Source organism: Loxodonta africana, chromosome 22 (genome assembly GCF_030014295.1).
Source record: "Loxodonta africana isolate mLoxAfr1 chromosome 22, mLoxAfr1.hap2, whole genome shotgun sequence".
NCBI classification, from domain to species: Eukaryota; Metazoa; Chordata; class Mammalia; order Proboscidea; family Elephantidae; genus Loxodonta; species Loxodonta africana.
The window spans coordinates 32,917,184-32,941,450 of record NC_087363.1 but is presented as its reverse complement, the minus strand read 5'-3'; the positions used below and the strand labels follow the sequence as shown (position 1 = coordinate 32,941,450).

The 24,267-nt window shown below is 49.2% G+C and overlaps 1 protein-coding gene across 1 annotated transcript; it reads right to left on the bottom strand.

Annotated features, from left to right (window-relative positions):
* Positions 1 to 1,403: 1,403 nt before the first annotated feature.
* Positions 1,404 to 23,314, bottom strand: CHST13 (carbohydrate sulfotransferase 13). Its single transcript, XM_064274235.1, has 3 exons — positions 23,045 to 23,314; positions 7,888 to 7,970; positions 1,404 to 3,326 (listed from the first exon to the last, which is right to left on the bottom strand). Exons 1-3 carry the CDS (start codon positions 23,139 to 23,141, stop codon positions 2,481 to 2,483), a joined length of 1,026 nt encoding a protein of 341 aa, XP_064130305.1. The 5' UTR covers positions 23,142 to 23,314; the 3' UTR covers positions 1,404 to 2,480.
* Positions 23,315 to 24,267: the final 953 nt, after the last annotated feature.

The window sequence follows — 24,267 nt, the reverse complement described above, 5'->3', positions numbered from 1 at the left end:
CAACCAGCTGAAATTCTGAAACTGAAGACTGTCTGACATAGTGCTGTGCACAGGGAACCAGGGATTTATTTTAGCCAAATTTTAAACCCTGAAATGTACCCCTCAGGAAGCTGCCTGGGTGACAAAGCCACAAAATAAAACACAAAATAACACAAAAACACAACTACAAAAAAAACTTGGAAACATTTTTCCTGACCATGAAAGCCAGAAAACTCAAAAGAACTTTTAAACCCAATCCTTCAATGTCCCCTCTGTCTGGGAGAAGGTGCTGACCATCTGTTCTGGGAACCTGAAAGGCTGGGACATAAAAGGCAATTGCCATGTTACATTCAGTGCCTGCTATAAATCCCTCAAGAAATTGGTATTTGGTTTTGACAGAAAATCGCCTTCTCATTCCCCCACTAGAAAGTTTTATACAAATATTTATGTTGGCCTGAAGGGTGTGCTAAGTTCAGAGCCTGCCTGGTGTGCCCTCTCATCTTGTTCAGCTCTGTGTGTCTGTCTTCGGCTGGATTCACTAGAGAAGCAAAACCAGTGAAGTGTGTGTGTCTGTGTGTGTGTATATATATATACAATTTTTTTTTTTATACACACACACATATATATATAGAGAGAGATTTATTTCAAGGAAATGGCTCATGCGGTTGTGGAGACTGGCAAGCCCCAAGTTCGTGGGTCAGACATCAGGCTAGAGGCCTCTTCTGACTCATACAGCTACAGGGGCTGATGAACCCAAGATTAGCAGGTCAGATGGCAGGCCACTGACTCAAGTCCCAAGAACCAGAGGTCAGATGATGATGAGCCAGATGTAGGATCCACAGCAAGTGAGTGAGCGTTTCCAGAACATCCATATATATATATTGGATGTAGGCCACATCCCTGAAGAAACGCCCCTTACAACTGATTGGCTAATAACATCAGATCACATTATGGAGGATGACTACATCATTACATACCTGCCAAATTACATCATTACATAACTGCCAAACCACTGAGAATCATGGCCCAGCCAAGATGACATACAACCTTAACCATCACAGTGTCCAAGCCGACCTTTCTCAGGCAGTCTGATGACCACGGTTGGGTGGTCAGGCTGTGACATGTGAGGACAGAGACATCTGGTGCCAGCCTGAGAGGAAACCGGCGCAGAGGACTGCCAGAGCAGGTGGCATTCCCTGAGGAGGAACAGCAGAGCCTCCAGTACAGATGCAGCAGCCATACCTGCCCATATGTGAGTTGGCGTGCACAGGACCTCAATTCAGGTGAAGAGTGGGGTCCCTGCTTCCTACAAGGAAGCGTATGCTGTGTGAGTGTGTGGGACAAGTGTGTGAATGTAGCAAGAGCTGAGCGATAACAGCAGGTGATGTAACTTCAAAAACTAAAACATGCCCTGCCCTGTTCTTTCCAAAGTTCTGGCATTTTTCTCTCTCTCTCTCACACACACACAGACACACACACCTAAGCAGGGAGGCAGCAAAAGGCACAGGCCTGGTTGAGCTTCTCTGGCCCCTGCCAGAGCCATAGGTTAAATTTTCTCCAAGTTGTCACTGTTGCCCCTGGAGCCAGAATTTACTACCCTACAAGGCTGCCCTCCCCTTACACTCCCTGTACAGGCCCTCACATCTTTGGGCTGCTGTGAAGGTGAGCCATTCTCTTCTCAGATCTTCATAACCACCCTGGGCCACCTGACAGCAGGGGAAAATGAGGCTCAGAGATTCAGTGAGTTGTCCAAGATGGCACAGCCCCATGCCCAGAGCAGTTGGCACAATGAAGCAGAGAAACCCACAAAGTCAAGAATAATGCATTTATTTAATAAACATGACTTCCCCAGCTCACCCAGGGAGCCACCATATTGCACTCTGGGCTCCACTAGCACACACTAACAATCTAGCACCCAGGCCAGATGGACACCCAGGGTAGACAACGGAGATAGGCAGGCTGGTCTGTGAAGGGCTGCTGGATCCTGAGCCGGCCCAGCCCAAGGGAACAGCCGTGCCCTGAGTCCAGCCAAGAGAGAACTTCTCTCCTTGGCCCATGCTGTCCCTGCCAGGGTGGGGAGATGGACTCAGGCACTTTGAAGGGTCACAGGCCACACTCAGCCAGGCCTCAGCACTGAGCTCTGATACACCAAGGACAGATCAGAGTTGACCAAAATAAGGCCTCCCTCACAACCTAAATACCTGATTATGGAATCTTGGTCCACCCAGGGGCCCTGGGGAGGTGCACGCCAGCTGTAATAGGTAGACCAAGCAGGCACCAAGCAACAGGCACACAGGTATCAAGCCACCTGAGGGGGGTAGTGCACCTAAACCCAACCAGGTGTGAGGTAGGCCCAGGTGGGGCCAGCGCTGTAGTTCCCAAAGTGAGGTCCCCTGACCAGAAGCATCGGCATCACCAGAGGTTGGTCAGAAACTCGCATGTTCTGCCCAGCCCAGCCTGGGCCAGCCTCCAAGCCGGTTGTACCCTAGGGTGCTGGCCAGCTAGTGCAGCCGAAGGTAGGAGGGGGCAGAGTAGTTGAAAAGCAGGAAGTCCATCTTGTAAAGGTCGAAGAGGCGCTGCTGGTAGAATGGGCTGATGTCCCGGAAGAGGCGAGCAGCATGTTCGCGTGTGGCGGCCATCTGGGCCCTTGGGGGCGGCGGGGGGAAGCGCAGGTCCGGCGCGCCCGCCAATCCCAGCACGAAAGCTGAGTCCTCCGCCAGCGTCTCGAACTTGCCCACCACATCATAGCGCAGGCGGCACGGGTGGCAGAGCGCGTGGGCACGCTCCCAGTGCTCGTTGAAGGGCTCCTCGCGCTGCGTGCGTGGATCCAGCAGGTAGGCTAGGAACTCGGCGAAGCGCACGTCGTGGCCGCGGGCCAGCGCATCAGGGTGCGCGCTGGGCCGCAGGCGGCGCACGATGCGCGTGCCAAAGCGCCTCTGGAACGCCGCGTGGTAGGGCCGCGTGAACTTGTTGCGGTAGGCCGACGCCAGCCGCTCGAAGGGCTCACGCACAAAGAGGAAGGCCAGGTAGGCGCGCAGGCGACGGTTCACCTCGGCGGGGCTGAAGTCTGCCAGCGAGGGCAGCCGGCCAGGCGCGTGCGCCTCGTGCGCGGGGATAGCGCTGGGGTCGCCGTGGGCGTAACCCCTCAGCGCCAGCAACACGCGCTTCCAGTTGGTGCATGCCACCTTGGGCACGTAGCAGTAGAGCAGGCCGTGCGCGTCGTCCACCAGCACGTGCCGCAGGTCCTCTGGCTGCAGCAGGCGCTGGCGCCGCGTGTGGCGCTCACAGGCCCTGCGCAACAAGTCGCGTCGCTGCCGGTGCAGCTCGGCCAGCGGGGATCCAGGACCCTGAGGGCGACAACAGGAGGGTCAGGGCATGCCCCACGCCCCGAAGGGCCCGTCCTAATACTGCCACAGCGTGCCCAGGGACTCGGCGGGGGCAAGGGATTGCGCTGCCACCAATCACTGTGTGGTTTGGGCCCTAGGGATAGAGGCTGGACGTGGGTTTGCGGCAAACGGAACTTAATCTGACCTCACTGAGGCATGTGACTGAGCATGCGTGCTAGATACTGTCGGGCAATTGTAGGCGGTCCCTAGGAAGGACGGGCCTTACTTGCTGACCAGTTACTAAAAGAAGGATGATGTAGAATTGTAGCTTTAATTCCAAGAGTCAAACAAACACAAACCCTGTTGCCTTTGACTCATAGCAACCCTATGGGACAAAGTAGAACTGCCGCATAGGATTTCCAAGGCTGTAATCTTTACAGAGGAAACCCTGGTGGCGTAGTGGTTAAATGCTACGGCTGCTGACCAAGAGGTCGGCAGTTCAAATCTGCCAGGCGCTCCTCCTTAGAAACTCTATCGGGCAGTTATAATCTGTCCTATAGGGTCGCCATAAGGCAGAATCAACTCAACGACAGTGGGTTTGGTTTTTTTTTTTTTTTTAATCTTTACAGAAGGCAGCTGACACATCTTTCTCCCTTCTCCCTGGAAGGCGACCTTTCCAATAGCAGCCCAGAGCTTTAACCATTGTACCACGAGGTCTCCTTTTCCATATGGATCCAATTCAAACCCAAACCCACTGCCGTAGAATCTATTCCAACTCATAGCGACCTGTAGGACAGAGTAGGACTGCCACGTCTTTCTTCCAAGGAGCAGCTGGTGGGTTCCAACCACCAACCTTTTGGTTGGTAGGCAAGTGCTTCAACCCCTGCATCACTATGGCTCCTTTCCATATGGTTAGAGCTGAGAAATCCACCACAGCTTTGTAGCTACTTGCAGGCAATCTGGGTATGTTTTGCTCAATAACATTAGCTAATTCCATATTTATGAATTGACATGTTCCTTTGGGTCTCAATTTTGCACCCCGCCTCCAAGAGATTCTAATCTGAGTTTGGGCAGGAAGCTTACCCTCTTTGGGCCTATCCCTCCTCTGTGGAACTGTAACAACTGCTATTTATCTAGCACTTACTGTGTGTCAGGCACCTTGCTAAGCACAGTACAACTCTATGAATTAGGGACTATTAGGGGGAAACCTCCTAGCCTGCCTCAGCCACGCAAAGACCGAGGCCAGGACATCTAGGCTTCTCCCACAAGGTCCCCGCCTCCAAGACTAACCCCCCACCTACTCCTACTCCTGTTTTTTGTCTAAGAGTTCTTAGGAGGAAGTGTTATCATTTCTCAAAATCTCATTGAAAGTCTTCAAGATATAATGAAGAAAGACAATCACAAGTGTTGGCAAAGATGTGGAGAAACTGGAACCCTCATACACTGCTGGGAAGGTAAAATGGTGCAGGCACTGTGGAAAACAGCTTTAGAGTTACCATATGGCCCAGCAATTCCTAAGTATATACCGAAGAGAAATGAAAACCAATGTCCCCCCCCTCCCAATTTATACATGAATGTTCATAGCAGCATCATTCACGGGGGAAGCAACCCAAATGTCCATCAATTGATGAATGGACAGATAGCCATACAATGTATATCCATATATTCCAATATTATTCAATCATAAAAAGGAATAAAGTATTGATAATGATACATGCATCATGTACATGGATGAAGCCTTAAAACATTATGCTAAGTGAAAGAAGTCAGACCCAAAAGGACACATATTGTATGATTCCACTTAGATGAAATGTCCAGGGTAGGCAAATCCATAAAGACAGAAAGTAGATTAGAGGTTGCTAGGGGCTGAGAGAGAATGGGGGGAATAGGGAGTGACTGCTAATGGGTACAGGGTTTCTTTTTTGGGTGATGACAATGTTCTTAAATTAGTGGTGATGACTGCACAACCCTGTGAATATACTAAAACCACTAAATTGTACACTTTAAAAGAGTGAATTTTATGGTATGTGAATTATATCTCAGTTTTTAAAAAAAGAGCCTTCAGAGTGTTTCCATTTCAGAGAACCTCAAAGCAGCATCTGAAATGGGGGGTCACTAGACCCCTATCAGCAGGGAGGAACTGTGTGTTTACGCACATGCACTTCTGATGCCTTTAAAAGTATACAGCAGGTGTCCAAGATACGTAATTGTCAGTTGCTGTGGAATCGATTTCAACTCATGGCAACTCCATGTGTGCAGAGTAGAACTGCTCCATAGGGTTTTCTTGGCTGTAATCTTTTTTTTTTCTTTTAATAATATGTTACTGTGGTTTTGGTGAAAGTTTACATAGCAGAGTAAGTTCCCATTTGACAGTTTCTACACAAATTGTTCAGTGACATTAGTTACATTTTTCACAATGTGTCAGCATTTTCTTTAACTGTGTTCTGGGTATTCTGTTCCCAGGGCTCTAGTTTCTCTGCCCCCCATCTTCTCATCTTTGCTTTAGAGTAATTGTTGACCTTTTAGTCTCATACAGATTTTTTTTTTAATGGAGCACCATACTGACAGGTAATATCCTTTATTTTGTGTACCAATCTGTTATTTTGCTAAAAGGTGACCTCAGGGAATAGTTTCGGTTAAAGGTTTAAAGAGTATCTCAGGGTGACAGTCTTGGGGAGTCCTCTAGTCTCAACTGGTCCAGTAAGTCTGGACTTTTTAAGAATTTGAGTTCTGTTCTGCATTTTTCCATCCTTCTGTCAGGGTCTGTACTGTGGCCCTCATCAGAACAGTTGTTAGTGGTGGCCGGGCACCATCTAGTTCTTATGGTCTCAAGGTAGATAAGGCCATGGTTCCTGTAGTCTGTTAGCCCTGCAGACTAGTTTCTTCTCTGAGACTTTGGTTTCCTTCTTTCTCTTCTACTTCTGAGGAGTAGAGACCAATAGTTGTACCATAGATGGCTACTGGCAAGCTTTTAAGGTCCCAGACACTACTCACCTCACTAGGATGCAGAATATGAACTTCGTCAACTATATTATGCCAGTTGACTGAGTTGTCCCATGAAACTAAGGTCCTAAGCCTTCAAACTCAGAAAACCAATCTCACAAGGTGTTTAGTTATGTCTGAGAAGTAGCTATAACTGTGTCCTCTATGAATATATATACGTGTGCACACATATCTGTACTTACACATATAGATACTTCTGTGCACACATATGTACACATGCACCTATCTGTACACATATATGCCCATACACCTACATATGTGACCTACACCCGATTTTTGGCTATTGTTGGTGGCGTTGCCAAATTATATGTCATATTCTCTAGCACAAACATCCTTTTCTCTTAGTGGCATTGTTTACTTTGGTCAAGCTGTCCTCATTCACCCCTTGGGGCCCCAAGAGGCACAGCCCAGGTTACACTCCAGAAACGCCCTGAGCTTTCTTTGTGGCCCAGGGCAGCCTGTCGCTTTCTCTGAAACAGGGTCTCCCTATCTGCGACCTGAGAGCATGGACCAGATAAGCACCGTGGGCCCTTTGGCTCGGCCCTTGGGGATTAAGCAGAGAGGCATCTACCCAACCCTCTGCTAATCGTTACCCATGCAGCAGCCTGAGGGATCTTTCTAAGGCATAAGTCTGACCCTGTTGCTCCTCTTGTTCTGGCCTTACCTGTAGAGCCCTGCCTTGCCACTGCCCATCTGTCCAGGCTCACCTGGATACCCTCCTTGTGACCTTCTGCTCCCTACCAGGCCTTGTGCATAGGCTGTTCCTGCTACCTGCAGTGCTATGCCCTCACTCTTTGCCCCTTAACTCTTCAAGCCTCTGCTCCAGCATCTTTTTCTCAGGATAGTCTCCTCTTCCCATCTACACTAGGACACGTTTATCGAGCTGTCATGGCACCTCATGCTTCTCCATTAGGACACGCCTCAGCAACATGTCAGGGGGTGATGATCTGAGCGATGTCTGGACTGTCAGCTGCACAAGGGCAGAGACCCAGCCGTCAGGTTCCCTGCTGGAGCAAAGCCTGGCATACAGTAAAATGCTCAATAAATGCCATCTGAATGAGTGCTTCTATGCATGCCCGTATGGGTGTACGTGTGGCTAGGGCCGTGTGTGGTCCCAGCCAGGCCACGGCAGAAGTTGAGTGCATGAGCCAGCAACCACTGGTGTCCATTTGCTTGAGAGTAATGCAGGGTGGTGGCTCCCTGAACACTTCCCTATCAAACCAGACATTCAGGTGGTTAATTTAATGACTGTGTCTCCACTAGACTGAATGCAAGCAATATCTAGAACAGTGCTTGGCACAGAGTGTGGCTTAAACTATTGTCAGATGGGTGGATGGGTGGATGGGTAGCTGGATGAGTGGAGATCCCAGGTCTCTCAGCCTGCCCCCAAGATTTGCCCTTGTCACTGCCCCAGGCATGGTCCTTTCTGGACAGGGCCTGGATTTGCAGAGGAAGCCTCTCCATGCCCCATTGTGGATTCCAGTCCCATGTTGGCAGGTCTACACAGGGGCTGCAGGGTTCCCATAGCTGGGGGGTAGAGAAAGACATCATTGGGGTGGGGGGGAGTCTGTCCACCTACCTTGTCCAGGTCATAGAGCATCTGCAGGGGACTCCTCCTTTTCCCACCGAGCCAGCCAGATCCCAGGGCCCTATTTTCTAATGCTGTGGGACACAAGAAGAGATCTGTTACTGCCATATCACACAGACTGGTTGGCTGTGGAGGTGGGGGGCCTGGCCAACTCACTTAGGGCACATTTGACCCACCTCCAGGGCCATTTATCCCAAGAATGTAAGGTTGGTTCATCTTATGAAAATTAATCAATGTAGACACCATATTCATTGAGTAAAGTGTAAAAATCACATATCCTGCCTGCCTCCTGAGACCTTGGTGAAGTATAGGGGGTAGCACTGGCAAGGCCCCTGATCCTCCAGGGAAGGATCCTTGGTGTTACCCCTCCCTCATGTCTTGCCCTCTAGAGTTGGAGGGTGTCAGATAGGGGGGGATGAGAAGGAAGGTGGTGCCTAGCCCACCAGCACCTCTGGGATAGCCTGACCACCCAACCTCACCCACCTCCACCTGCCCTCATCTTGAGCCTTGCCCCCATGGAGCCCTGAGGGGCTCCCCAGGTTGGCTATCTGTCCAATCTTCCCAGAATCTGGGGTGGGTATCCAGAAAGGGCTGGGTGGCAGTAGAGGCAGTGTGGCCAGGCTGCAAGCTTTCAGGGGTGACAGCTCCCCAGGTTAAGTGACCTATGGTGGGTTCCTATGGCAGCCTGTGTTTACCCTATCAGTGCTATGCTGCCACGTGGTAAGTGCAGGTTTAATTCTCTGCCAGACTGGAAGCCTCTGGGGGTGGGAATCTATTTATCTGTCTTCTTGCTGCATTCCCCAGTTTTTTTTAAATACACTGAAAAATAGTTTGCTAAATTTGTTCTTTTACCTAAAATGTATTATAAGGAATATTTTCTTAAACATATTAATATGAATATATTCTTAGTAATACAGTCACTATAGTTAAGGATATGTTCATGATCAAATGCTTCTGGATATTTTTCTTGAATATGATTATATCTATTAATAAATTAATATTCTAATTATAATTCAGTCTTTGAAAAGATCATCAAAATTGACAAACCTTTAGCTAGACTGACCAAGAAAAAAAGAGAAAAGATTCAAATTTCTAGATTCAGGAATGAAAGAAGGGACATTACTACTGACCTTACAAAAACAAAAGATTATATGGGAATACTGTGAACAATTGTAAACCAGCAAATTAGGTAACGTAGATGCGATAGACACATTCCTATAAAGACACTTGTAAAACCCATTCCCGCTGAGTTGATTCTAACCCATAGTGACCCTATATGACAGAGCAGAACTGCTGCCCCGTAGGGTTTCAAAGGCAGTAGTCTTTACGGAAGCAGACTGCCACATCTCTCTACTGTGGAGCAGCTGGTGGGTTCGAACTGCTGACCTATCAGTTTGCAGCTAAGCACTTATTCACTGTGCCAGCAGGGCTCCTTTATAAAGACAAAAATTGCCTAAATTGACTCAAGAAGAAATACAAAGTCTGAATAGATCTATAACAAAGAAATTGAATTTGTGAAAAACAAAACAAAAACTTCCAACAAGGAAAAGCCCAGGACCAGATAGCTTCAGGGGGGAATGTTTCATGAAGAATTAACACCAATCCTTCACAAACTCTTCAAAAAAACAGGAGAGAAAACTTCCCAATTCAAGACATCCCAAATAAAGACATCATAAAATAAATAAATAAAACTATAGACCAATACCCTGTATGAACAGGGAGTCAAAAATCTTCAACAAAGTACTTGCAAACCAAACTCAACAACATATAAAAAGGATTATACACCAGGGCCAAGTGGGATTTATCCCAGGAATGCAAGGTTGGTTTACCATATGAAAACTAATCAATATAATGCACCATATTAATAAAGGAAAAAAAAAATCATATGATCATTTCAATAGCTGCAGAAAAAGCTTTTCACAAAAATCCAGCACACTTTCATGATAAAAACACTAAACAAACTAGGAACAGAAGGGAATTTCATCCAACTGATAAAGGGTATCTACAAAAAATTCACAGCTAACATCATAAAAAGAATTTTTTTTTTTTTTTTATGATACTTAACGTGAAAGACTGAAAGTTCTTTCCCTTTGATCAGGATCAAAAGAAGAATGCTCATGCCACTTTTATTTTATCTTTTTTTATAACCTCATGGAGGTTCTAGCTAGAGCAATTAGGCAAGGAAAAAAAAAAAGGTGTCCAGTTTGGAAGGGAAGAGAGAACATTATCTCTGTTCACAGAGGATATGATCTTGCGTATAGAGAATCCTAAGAAATCCACTAAGAAAGCTATTAAAATTAATAAACAAGTTCCTGAAGATGGCAATAATATAAGATCAGTATACAAATATCAATTATATTCCTATATACTAACAATGAGTAAAGGAGCCCTGGTACGCAATGGTTAAATGCTCAATTGCTAACCGAAAGGTTGGCGGTTTCAACCTGACAGCTGCTCCGTGAGAGGAAAGACCTTTGATCTGCTCCTGTAAAGATTACAGCCTAGGAAACTCTGTGTAACCTACACTGTCCTATAGGGTTGATATGAGTTGAAACCACTCAATGGCACACAGCAACAGCAAAGATTGATCCAAAAATGAAATTAAGAAAACAATTCTATTCACAACATCAACAAAAAGAAAAAAAAAAGAGTAACTTTAACAAAAGAAGTACAAGACATGTACACTGAAAACTACAAGAAATCATTGAAAGGAATTAAAGAAGACCGAAGTAAGCAGTAAACAGAAATACAATTCATGTTCATGGATTAGAAGACTTGCAATTAAGATGGCAATACTCTCCAAATTGATCTAACAATTCAGTGTAATCCCCATCAAAATCACAGCTGCCTTTTTTTTTTTTTTTTTTGCGGAAATTGACAACTGATCCTAAAATATATGCGGAAATTGAAGAGATCCAGAATATACAAAGCAATATTGAAAAAGAACAGAGTTAGAAGACTCACATTTACGAGTTTCAGAACTTACTTCACAGCTTCAGCGATCAAGCTGTGATCAAGACTGGCAGAAGGACAGACATATAGATCAAGAGGTTAAATGGAACTGAGTTCAGAAATAAACCCTTACATTTATGGTCAACTGATTCTCAATGAGAATGCCAAGGCAAATCAATAGGGAAAGAATGTTGCTGTTGGGTGTCGTGGAGTCAGTTTTGACTCATAGTGATCCCATGTGACAGAGCAGAACTGCCCCGCAGGGTTTTTTTTTAATCTTTATAATCTTTACAGGAGCAAATTGCCAGTTCTTTCTCCCACGGACCCACTGAGTGGGTTCCAGCTCTTTCCATTAGCAGTCAGGCATTTAACGTTGCACCACCAGGGCTCCTTGGGGAAAGAACAGTCTTTAGAACAAAGAATGCCGAGACAACTGGAAATCCACATGTAAAAGAGTGAAACTACCACATTAAAAATTAACTCAAAACAGATCATAGACCTAAATATAAGAGCTAAAACTATAAAACGCTTAGAAGACAACGCAGACATAAATCTCCATTATCTTGGGTTAGAGGATGGTCCTTAGATATGACACCAAAAGCACAAGCAGCGAAAGGAGAAAGTAGGTAAACGTGACTTCATAAAAATTAAGAACTTTTGTGCTTCAAAGGATACTATCAAAAAGGTAAAGACACAGCCTGCAAACTGGGAGAAAGTATTTGCAAATCGTATATCTGATAAGGGACTAGTAACCAGAATATAAAGACCTCTTATAACTGAACAATAAAAAGACAAATAACCCAATTTAAAAATGGGAAAAGGATTTGAAGAGATTTCTTCAAAGAAGATACACAAATGGGCAATAAGTACATGAAAAAATTCTCCACACCATTCACAATCAGAGATACCACAATAAGATACAACTACACTCACTAAAAAAAAAAAAAAACACTCACTAGGATGGCTATAATAAAAAAGACACGCAGAGGATGTAGAGAAATTGGAACCCTCATCCATTGCTGGTGGGGATGTAAAATAGTGCAGTTGCTATGGAAAACATTCTGGCAGTTCCTCAAAAAGTTAAAGTTACCATGTTATTGTTGTTGTCAGGAGCCGTGGTGTTGGTTCCGACTCATAGCGACCCTGCGTACAACAGAACGAAACACTGCCTGGTCCTGTGCCATCCTCACTATTGTTGCTATGTTTGAGCCCACTGTTGAAGCCACTGTGTCAGTCCATCTCCTTAAGGGTCTTCCTCTTTTTCACTGACCTTGTACTTTACCAAGCATGATGTCCTCCTACAGGGACTGATCCCTCCTGATAACATATGCAAAGTACATGTGACAAAGTCTCACCATCCTCCCTTCTAAGGAGCATTCTGGCTGTACTTCTTCCAAGACAGATTTGTTCATTCTTCTGGCAGCCCATGGTTATTCAGTATTCTTTGCCAACACCTTAATTTAAAGGCATCAATTCTTCTTCTGTCTTCCTTTCACATGCATGTGAAGCAATTGAAAATACTGTGGCTAGTTAGAAACTGGCAAAATGGTCACGAAAGGAGAGACTGGAAGGAGGGAGCGGGCTGACTCATTAGGGGGAGAGTAAATGGGAGTACGTAGTAAGGTTTATATAAGTTTATATGTGAGAAACTGACTTGATTTGTAAACTTTCACTTAAAGCACAATAAAAATTATTTTAAAAAATACTATGGCTTGGGTCAGGAGAACCTTAGTCCTCAAGGTGACATCTTTGCTTGTTAACACTTCAAAGAGGTCTTCTGCAACAGATTTGCCCAATGCAATATGTTGTTTGATGTTTTGACTGCTCCTTCCGTGGGAGTTGATTGTGGATTCAAGTAAAATGAAATTCTTGACAACTTCAATCTTTTCTGTTTATCATGGTGTTGCTAATTGGTACAATTGTGAGGATTTTTGTTTTATGTTGAGGTGTAATCCATACCGAAGGCTGTAGTCTTTGATCTTTGTCAGTAAGTGCTGCAAGTCCTCTTTACGTTCAGCAACTAAGGTTGTATCATCTGCAAATCCTCACAACTGGACCAATACACAACATCATGGTTATTTACATGGTATATTAAGCAAGCCACCATATTTTCAAGCACTTCGTATGCATGCAGAAGTTGGACAATAAATAAGGAAGACCAAAGAAAAATTGATGCATTTGAATTATGTTGATGGCAAAGAATACTGAATATACCATGGACTGCCAGAAGAATGAACACATTTGTTTTGGAAGAAGTACAACCAGAATGTTCCTTACAAGCAAGGTTGGCAAGACTTTGTCTCATGTACTTTGGACATGTTATCAGGAAGGACCAGTCTTTGGAGAAGGACATCATACTTGGTAACGCAGAGGGTCAGCAAAAAATAGGAAGACCCTCAAGGAGATGGATTGACACAACGGCTATGACGATGGGCTCAAACACAGCAATAATTTTTTTTTTAATTTTTATTGTGCTTTAAGTGAAAGTTTACAAATCAAGTCAGTCTCTCATATAAAAAGTTGTATACACCTTGCTATATACTCCTAATTGCTCTCCCCCTAATGAGACAGTCTGCTCCTCCCCTTCACTCTCTCTTTTTGTGTTCATTCTACCAACTTGACCCCCTCTGCCCTCTCATCTCTCCTCCAGATAGGAGATGCCAACATAGTCTCAAGTGTCTACTTGATCCAAGAAGCTCATTCTTCACCAGTATTTTTTTTTTTTTTACCGCATTGTCCAGTCCAATCCCTGTCTGAAGTGTTGGCTTTGGGAATGGTTCCTATCTTGGGCCAACAGAAGGTCTGGGAGCCGTGATCACCGGGGTCCTTCCAGTCTTGGTCAGACCATTAAGTCTGGTCTTTTTACAAGAATTTAGGGTCTGCATTTTTTTTTATCCCACTGCTCTCCTGCTCCCTCAGGGGTTCTCTGTTGTGTTCCCTGTCAGGGCAGTCATTGGTTGTAGCCAGGCACCATCTAGTTCTTCTGGTCTCAGGCTGATGTAGTCTCTGGTTTATGTGGCCCTTTCTGTCTCTTGGGCTCATAATTACCTTGTGTCCTTGGCGTTCTTCTTTCTCCTTTGATCCAGGTGGGTTGAGACCAATTGATACATCTCAGGTGGCTGCTTGCTAGCATTTAGGACCCCAGACGCCACTCTCCGAAGTGGGATGCAGAATGTTTTCTTAATAGATTTTATTATGCCAGTTGACTTAGATGTCCCCTGAAACCACGGTCCCCAAACCCTTGCCCCTGCTACACTGGCCTTTGAAGCATTCAGTTTCTTCAGGAAACTTCTTTGCTTTTGGTTTAGTCCAGTTGTGCTGACCTCGCCTGTATTGTGTGTTGTCTTTCCCATCACCTAAAGTAGTTCTTATCTACTATCCAGTGAATATCCCCTCCCTCCCTCCCTCCCTCCTGTAACCATCAAAGAATATTTTCTTTTTTGTTTAAACTATTTCTCGAGTTCTTATAATAGTGGTCTTATGCAATATTTGCCCTTTTGCAACTGACTAATTTCACTCAGCATAATGCCTTCCAGATTCCTCCATGTTATGAAATGTTTCACAGATTCATCACTGTTCTTTATCAAACGTAGTATTCCATTGTGTGACTATACCATAATTTATTTATCCATTCATCTGTTGATGGGCACCTTGGTTGATTCCATCTTTTTGCTATTATAAACAGTGCTGCAATGAACATGGGGGTGCATACATCTATTCATGTAAAGGCTCTTATTTCTACAGGATATATTCCAAGGAGTGGGATTGTTGGATCGTATGGTAGTTCTATTTCTAGCTTTTTAAGGAAGCACCAAATCGATTTCCCACAGCAAAAATTTTGAGGAAGGTGCAGGACCTGACAGTATTTCATTCTGTTCTACATGGGGTCGCTGTGAGTTCGAACTGATGCGACGGTACCTAATAACAACAGCCACAGGGGCTATTAGGGGAAAAATGAGGGGCGATTGTTAAAGACTAATGTTCTAAAGCTATATATAGTGGTGATGGTTGCACAACTTTGTGAATAAGTTAAAAATTAGTGAATTACATGCTTTAAAAGAGTGAGTTTTCTGACATGAGAATTATATCTCAATAAAAAATAAAAACATTGATTATAAAAATATATTCAAGAACATTTAACATAAATCTGATTTAGAAATTTAAATATATTCAATGACTCTCTAAACATATTCTTGAATTTGTAATAACTAAATATTCATAAGCATATATTCAATAATTCATGAATATGTGAGAAAAAGAATATAGTCATAAGAAAGTTGAACGTTTCTATGACCTTTGGCTTTCAACAATATGAGGAGTCTTTAAAGTGCTGCTAAGAAGAACTGAAAAGATTCAAGAATTTTCCTTAAGACAAGTTTTGGTAAACAAACTTGGGAAATTTGATGAGCTGATCTGTTGGTAAGTTGACCTAGTGCAGTGGTTCTCCAGCTCTAGCATGCATGGGGCCTGTTAGAACACAGATGGTGGTCCAGTTGGCTGGACTGGACCCAAGGATCTGCATTTCTAACAGTTCCCAGGTAGTGTGAGGCTGCTGGTCCGGAACCCCAGTCTAAGAATCGCTGCATGGCAGCAACGCCTAGCCCATGGTATGTGCTTGACAAATAAAGATTGATTGAATGAATGAATGGTTGAATAAAAGAATAAGTTTAACAGCCAGGTTGTCCTTGCCCTGGACTCCAGGGCCCTTGGCCCCTCTGCCTGCCTCAGGCCTCTCCACACTCCAGGCTGACAACCCGAAACAAGGGCAGGGCTGGAACAAGGGGCAGGGCTCTCATGAGCAGGGCAGGTGGACAAAGGTGAGGACCTCCCAGGACTTAAACCTCAACCCCAAACTCGGGGTGCAGGGCTTTCTGTGGCACACATGGCTACCTTCCTGGGACACCACTGTCATTAAAAGATGTGCTCCCAAGAAGGTGTAAAAATGTTGGCCGGCCCCCTGGATGCATGTGTGAGGCCCCAGGTGGGTTGTAGTGGGTCTGGTGACCTGCTGCTGGTCTGGTTATAGAAGCAGCCAACTCTCCTGCATGGGTACCATGTTTTAGCACAGCCCCCACCCCAGCCATGAAAGGGAACGAATCCTTCTGACCATTTTGCAGATGAGAAGGGGAGGCTCCGAGAGGTGTTTCCGCAGCTGGCCCAGGGGTGGGAGGTCACCCAGTGCGGGCTCTCTTGGGGGCCACAGCTGGGGGGCTAAGGAAGGGCTGGTGCCCAACAGTCCAGGATTCTGGGCAGGGATCGGAGGAGAAGCCCAGAGTGACTAGGGCCTGCTCTAACCCCAGGGCCATGACTTGAGGCACCCAGCCTTCCGGAAATATCAGCCTTTGTTTAGGGCTTTTCATTTCCTGCCAGACCACAGCCTGCAGGAAAGTGGGTGCCCACCGCAGACCTCAAGGGCCCAATGATGGAGGGAGAGGGGAAGCAAGTACCAGAGAGAGGCCTAGAATAGCAGCCCCTTTGTGGCTGGCAATTATAGGGCTGGGCCGCCTCCACCCAGCCCCATCCCTGCCCACTGCAGGCCTCACCCAGTAATCACAGACCAGAGAAACCCTGTCCCAGCAGGAGGGGCAGCTGGCCATGGAGGGTGGTGTATGGGCTCGGGAGGGTCAAAAGAGAAGAGAATGGAAGACCCCTGGGTACAGTCCCCACTCTGGACAGCCAGAGGCTAGGCTCTAGGGGTAAGGGCTGGCCCCAAATACAGGGCCACGCTACTTCTTCAAGCCCCCCCCTTGATCTGCATCCTCGCCCCCCTCACTCCCAGCCTCTTGCCAGGGATAGCCAGTCTGTGAGGCCAGTGAGGGGGCCTGGGCCCAAACTGAAGAGCCCAGAGGGGCCATGAGAAAGCCACTCAGGGATTGGCTTCTGGTTTAAAAAGGAAAAGAAAACCGCAAAAGGTTGTAGAGAAAAGGAGAGAGAAGGGGGAAAGGGAGACATGAGGCAGGGTAGGAAGGACTGGGGACCAAGAAATATAGAGACAGAGAGCCACACAGAGTGACATGGACAGACACAGAATCAGAGAGAGACACGGCGACCAAAGATTCTGAAATAGCCAAAATAAACTGGCTGGGTTTGCTGTAGGGGATGACCTGCCCACCATCTAGGAAAGCCCAGGGCCCTGCCTGAGCATCACCCAGGGTCCAGCCATGGAAACCGCCTGAGCCCTGACTCTCCAGCAGTGGGCAGCATGAGGACCCTGGTGTGCATGATGCCCTGAAGGGAAGGGGAAGCTCTTAAGCTGAAGCCAGCAGTCAGCAAACTGGCATGGAGGTGCAGTGTAGGAAGCCACCTGTGGCCCAGCCAGGATTCACGGGCTCCTGAGGTGGACGGGCCCTTCCAGCTGCTTCCTGACCTCCTGGCACTGTGTTAAGTGCTTTGCATACGTTGGCACATTTTGCTCTTATCACGTGGAAACTATTATTTTCCCCATTTAACAGTGAAACCGAGGCTCTGAGAGGCAAAGACACTTGCCCAAGGTCTTCCAGCAAGTGCCGGAAGCAAGATTTGAACCCAGGCCCTCAGCGCCAGTGTCTGTGTCTTTGGTACCCATGCTGTCCTGCCTCTCAGGCGTGCACTTGGAGCCACGCTTGCTGCCAGCACACCCTGCCCATGGCCCCCAGTGTCTGTACAGCAGCCCCCAGGCAGGTGGTCTTCGTTTTATTGACTAACGAAGACATGAGTCAGGGAGGGGGAGTGAGTTGCTGAAGGTCACAGGAGGGCAGCGCAGGGACTGGACACCTGTAAACATTACACCATTTGGCCTCCTGTGCCAAATATGATATCAGGTGAAACCCCCCACAAAGAAACAAAAGGATGGTAGCAAGTCATTTCTTGGCATCCTCAGCCCACTGCAGCCCGTTTTAGGGGTGAGGGCCACTAATCACGTTGTGGGCAGTTTGAATCGTCACCATTTAGTGGAAAACCATTTGGTGGCTGCCACATCTAGTGATCAAAGATTACGACACACAGTTTCTGGTTAATAAGTTCTACCTGGTTGGTGTTGCGAGACCAGACAATCAGGGCAGCCAGGCCTGAAGGACACCGGGCCCCACGGTGAGCTTGCTCCTGCTGGCCCTGCCTCCCAACCAGTGGGCTGTGGGCACGGGTCCCCACACAGCCACCACAGGCCTTGCTTCTGGGGTCTGCCCTGAGGGGCTTTCCCAGGTGTTCAGGCTATGGCCAACAGAAGAATAAGTTGCGCAAGACCTTCAGAAGTAAGAAGTAATTCTGTGAGAGAAACAGAGGTCTTCCTACTTTTATTTAGAATTCACACTACACTATTTCCTGAGCTCCACAGGCCATCTGGAATGAAACCACGATGGGATCAGATCATTCCTGGGTATACCCCTGTTAGTTCTTCCTCCGATACGTGTCAGGAACCCACCACTCTGCGTCCCCCATGGCCTCCCCCAGGGGAAGCCCCCTCCCCCAGGCTCCCCACAGGACAGTCATAGGCACCTTCTTACCCAAGCCTGGCCAACCAACCAACCAATCGCCTCCTCCCAGAGAGCCCATCCCCCCAGCTTGGTGATCTTAAAACCCACATGGCTCCCACCGGCTAACAACACATTCCCATTCTTTCCCAGGGCTCCTCCAGCCACACTCCCACCCCACACAGAAACAGAAGAGCAGAATCAATCATTCTTGGCACTCCAGGCCCGCATCTGGCCTGTCCCACCTCAAGCCTTTACACTGGCTGCTCCCTCTGCCTGGGACGCCCCCACCAGGAACTTTTACCTGAGTAGCTGCTTCTTAGCCTTCAAATCTCAAACAGAGTCTCCCCCGAAAGAGAGCTTTCCCAATCACAGTCTCCAACAGCCCCTACACCACAATCTTTCCCAGTGTTCCCTTTAATTACCACAGCACTAATGACTGCTGAAATCATACACCGGAGGTGTTGTAGACTGATGGTCTGTAAGGGCAGCTCTGTACCTCACCCAGTGTCAATAAATGTTTAAAGACTGGTTCTGCCCACAGCTACCAGGAGAGCACCCCAACTTGTAGCCTATGATTCAAAGCCATTCATGAATGGTCCCCAACTTATACTACCTTTCTAGCTTTCACCCCACCACTCCCTCTAATGAACCTCCAGCTCTGCCCATAGTATACCTCTTTACACACCAGGCTATTTCACTCCTTCATGCCTTGTCTGCGCCATTCCCTCTGTCTTGCAACTACCTTTCCTCATTTTCTCACCTGGTAAACTCCTATGTAGCCTTCAGAGCCCAGCCTAAATGCCCCTGCCCTGTAGAGTGGAAAGAATAAGGAGTTTGGGATTTAAATCCTGATCCCCACACTTCCTAGGTGGGTGACCTTGAGCAAGTCACTTTTTTTCTCTTGATTTCAGTTTCTCCCTCTGCACAATGGGACAGTGGCATGGTGCATGTTTATTGATTCTGTCCCCGCAGCCACTCCCCCTCCTTTCACTAACCCCACTCTTGATTTCCCTTGAGCAGCAAACCTGCCTTACACTGTCATGTGGTTCTGGTAGTTGCCCTACTCCCTCCCAGAGCTGCTGGGGTAGGCATGTGACCCAGGCCTGGCCAACCAAAGCATTCTTTCCCTTCCTGCCACAGCAACTGGCTCAGAGGTAGGTACCATGTGACCTAATCCAGGCCAATGGAATGCATCCTTGGGACTTTGGCTGGAACTAATGGTAACGGCTGGGATTGCTAAACTGGTGGCCTGCCCAAGAGCGAAGCCACCACAGGCAAAAGCTGAACCTCAAGTGGGAGACATGGTTTGTGGCCCTGGATCCAAAATGCAACCATGCCTGAAAGCAGCTACACCTGGACTTTTCAGTTATATGCACAGGAAAGCCAGATAAATTCCATTTCTGGCTTAAGTGAGTCTGAGTTGGATTTGTCCTCTGAGACAGGATGCCTTCCAGGTTCTGACTCCTCACTTGCCTGTGAGTGACCAAGGGCCAGGACTGGGGAGAGAACAAGGGTATGGAGCACAGGGCAAGAGAACTGAAGGGCAGGCTACAGGGTGGGGTCAGCAGCTTAGGCTAGGCCTGTAGGGGGCTGAGTGGGAGACAGTGACACGGGACAGCAGGACTGGGACAGTCTACCTGCTCAGGCCTTTTCTGGCCGCCCAGCCATGGCCTCTGGCCTCTGCACTGGAGGAGTCCTCACGAGGCCCTGCTCAGCTCCAAGGCCAAGCCCATCAGTCCTGACCAACCTGCCTCAGCCCTAGCAACTCAGCTTCTCAGTGGTCACTGGGCACTTCTGCACTGATCTTCCCAGGACTAAATACTGTCTTATCAAGCACCATGAGTGCCCACGGGGCTGCTACACTGGCCATCACGGGCCCTGAGCACAGCAGCACAGGTGTCCATGTGGCCCTGGGTGCCCAGATGCCATTGCATCAAAGGGAGAGAGAGACCATGTGAGCCAGGGTCCCCACCGAAGGTTCCTGAATCTTTCCCGTGGAGATTCTCTAGAAAGGGTGATGCTGGAGAAGATGCTGGGTTAGCACACACCCTTGGGCAGGAGCTGGGCTCTAAGAAAGAAGTGTGGCCTGGAGACAAGGGAGGGCAGCCTGCAGCCAGGAAGGGAAGTAGGTGGTGAAGCTTCAGGAGTGGAAAGGCCTTCCCTTCTCTCCCCCTCCACTCACCCTCCTTCCATACCTGCCCATCCCACCCCCAGTTCTAGGACCCACTGGCTCTGAAGAAATACCAATGACTTCTAAACATCAGGGAAGATGCTCAACCCCTGCAGACAGGAACAGACCCTCAAAAGGTCTCTAGGGCGGGTGTGGTGGGTATTTTCCACAAAGTCCCTGTGAACCAGTGTGGGATTTAATGCAGCATCCTGTCTCTCCCTGGCTGTGCCCTGAAAGCAGAGATTTCAGAGTGTTGAGTTTGGTATTCAGTATAAAATGTAAGCTCCACGAGGAGAGGGGTAAATGTGAATTTTGTTCCCTGTTGTCTCCCAGTGCCTGGAAAGAGGTCTGGTACAACAAGCAGGCATTCAGTGAGCTCTTGGGTTGAGGGAACAACCTGGCGCTCTGTTCAAGACTCCGGGAGGCCAGTACTTGGTTCTAGGTACCACCCAGCCCTGTGTACAGACCCTAGGAGCTGGGTACTTGGTGGAGGCGACCACCTGGCCCTCCCTGTGTAGACCCTGGTAGGTGGATACTTGATCAAGGGTATCACCCCAAACCTAGAAAGGGCAAGTTCGCAGATCCAGGGAAGAGCAGTTGCCACCCCCAGGCAGGGATAGAGAGAGAGGAAAGAGGTTGAAGGGGCACAGGGCAGTGACCATGTATTGGGACCTTGAGGTCAGGTGTAAGGGCAGGAGGGTCCCAGGAAGCTGTCCAGCCTCTCCCTGGGGTCTTCCTCATCCTCAGAACCCTGGCTACTAAGTCAGCATTGACAATGGAGTCCTGGCAGCTGAGAAGTGCCAGGTGGGTTGCTCCAGACCTCCCCACTAGTAAAGGTCCTAAGCCCCTTGGGGCAGCAGGAGCCTCAGGCCTGAATTGGCAGCCCTTCAAGGTTTCCACACCCAACTTGTGGCAACACCTCCTGCTTTGGAGAAGGCAGGGACAGTGCCGGACCCACCACCTGGGAGAGCAGCTCAAATTTCTTCCCAAGTTCTCAAGCCAAGGCCAGAGGCCCTGAGCCACATCCCGTCACCCTCTTCAGCTCACAGGCAGAGTCGTGAGGGTGGAAACGGTGACTGCAGCACACTCCGTGGGCGTGGGGAGGTGTCCAGGTCAGGCCGGCTGTGTCCAGACATGGAGGGGACAGTGTGAGTGGCAGGGTGAGTGAGCACTGACAAGGCCTCCCCAAGCCTGCTTACCTGGTCTTTGGCCCAAACCTGGCCTCCATCCCAGAGGCAGCCAGGGTGAGTGTGATTGGGTGCAGGGGAAGGAAGCCCCTCACCCTAGGGTGGGCACAGCATCACTCCTAATCACAACTGCCAGTATGATGAAAAGGCTCTTTTTTCTGTCCACTACCTCACTGAATTTCACCTTAGCCCTGGGAGAAAGAACTTTTAAGCATCCCCATTTTATAGACGGGAGTACTGAGGCCCTGAGAGGGGAAGAAAGAGGACACCTAGCAGGTAAATGGTACAGCTGAAATTTGAACCCAAGGTCTATAGATTGGCCCTTATGTCCCACCCACGCCTCTAACCCTGCCCAGGACACCCTCAACCCACCAACCTGGACCCAGTCAGATCCTTCAGTGGGCAAGTAGGGGGGTTGGGTGTGGGCAGAGGCAGCCTGAGACAGCCTCATCTCTTCAGCCACCCCCATACCACTTCCCCAGTACCTGCCCACACTAGGGTTAGTTGCTTACTGCCCCCAACAGGTCTGCAAGGAGCCCAGGCGCACACACTGCCCAAGGCTGGGGATAGGAGAAGAGCGAGGACACCCCTCCTAACCACCCCCACCCCACACGCATACAAGGAAAGGCAAACGGAGCTCCAGAGGTCAGGAATCCAGAGGTGGGCTGGGCATGAGCCCCAGGCAGATCATGTGGGCAGCACTTTTGCCATCCACACCATCCCTCGCTGCTGGCCTCAGCTCCTCATCTGGGAAAGGTAGAGACTAGTAACAGTATCTCCCACCCACAGGATTGGTGGGAGGGTTTGAGGAGGGCCTGAGTGACAATTCAGCACCATGCCTGCCTGGTCTAAGGAGTCATGCTTGGCTACCTCAGTTTCCCCAATCAGACTATGAAGAGGGTGCAAGGGAGCCCCAAGTCCTTCCCAGTGTGGACTTCAGGGTGGAGCCAGGAGTTCCAAGGCACGCAAGCAGGATGGGAGACAGCTGCACTAACGGCAGATGGACAGTTCTCTAGGATACAGGAGAGGCCAGCACCCCCCACCCCACGGCGCTAACACGAGGGGCGTGGGAAGCTGAGGGGGTGGGGGCGAAGGTAAATAGGGCCTCCTTCCAGGGTTGGACAAATGCCCCCTGCCACCCACATCTGACCAGGGTCTCCAGGCACAGGTTGCGAGACCCGAACGGTTCCCTCTACTAGTCCGGGCTGGGGTACTTGCGGGGGCGTCTGGAGCCTGCCTGGGCCGCACCGGCGACCCCGCCCCCACCCCCAGCCCCGGCTCTCCTCCTGCCGGGTCGTAGGGGCAGGCCGCTGGCCGTCTAAGTCGAGGGTGGGATGGGAGGTCCTGTTTGCTCATTTCTGCTGTTCGAGGGCGCCCCAGACACTCACCGGAGCGCAGGGCGCGGCGCGCGCAGCACAGGAGCAGGAGCGCGGCGCCCAGACACGCGGCCGCCAGCAGGCGCCGCCGCCAGCAGTGCCTCCTCATGCTGGGCCGGGCTGCCGTCCGTCCGGGACCGCGGGCTGGTGCGGGCCCCAGGATCCGCCCCGGGACCCGCCCCGGGACCGGCCCAGCCCGACCCACGGCGCGTACCAAGGCGCGGGGGTGCGACGGCCGGAGCGCGGAGGGGGCGCGAAGGACGGACCTCGGCCCACGAACTCTTGCGAGTGGAGCCGGCTGGGAACTGGGGCGGTGAGCGACGGCTGGTCGGGCGGGCCTTGTCCTCTGCGCGCTCAGCCGCCCGATCAAGTGGGGCTGTCGCCCTGGGCTCGAAGGGCGGAGACTGGGTGCAGGGGACGGCGCGTGGACGGAGGGGGTGCGCCTTGCGGTCCGGGCGACGAATCCGGCCGCCCTCTTCAGTTTGCCCTGGGCACCCCCCACGGCTAAGAAGCCCTGTCAGAACGGGCGTTGGGGAAAGCATACCCTTCCAGGCACAGCCCCCTCCCGGATGGGCACGGTATTCCCTTGCCTTTTTGTTGCTTACATGCCCGAGCCCAAGGACTTGTCTGGGATAGGCAAAGAAGCCCGGCCCAACTCCCACTATCCAGCATTAGAGTGCCCCCAGAGCGCTTACTTTCCTGAGTCTCCAGATCCTGCCTGAATCCTGAGCCCTGCAAGGAGGAGAAGTAGGGTCTCAGCCCATGCCCCTCTTTTAAGGGCCTAAGGCCTACTGTACCTCATCCTCTCACCCAGAACTGCCCCAGGCACTAGGGGAGTACCCAGAACTCCCTGAGGGCACCTGTGTGTGTGTGGAGGGGTTAGGGTGGGGGAGAGTACAGTCGGTCCTTTGAAAGATAAAGGCATCCAGGACCCTTGTGGGCACATGGCTGTGTTGCCCAGGAGTCAGGTGACCAGAGGGTGCAAACAGCAGTTGGCACATGTGCACACGTTCATGTATTCATGTGTGTGCATGCACAGGCGTGTGTGTGTGCATGTACATGCATGTATATGATGCATATGAGCATGTGTGCGCGTTTATTTGAGGCCACATTTAGCACTGCAAGTGTGTGGCATAGGACACTGCGTTAAACTTCAGTTTTCTACTTGCTCTTACAACACCGAGTGAATCCAAATACCGCTGGTGCCACTCACTAGCTGTGTCCCGTCCCCTTGT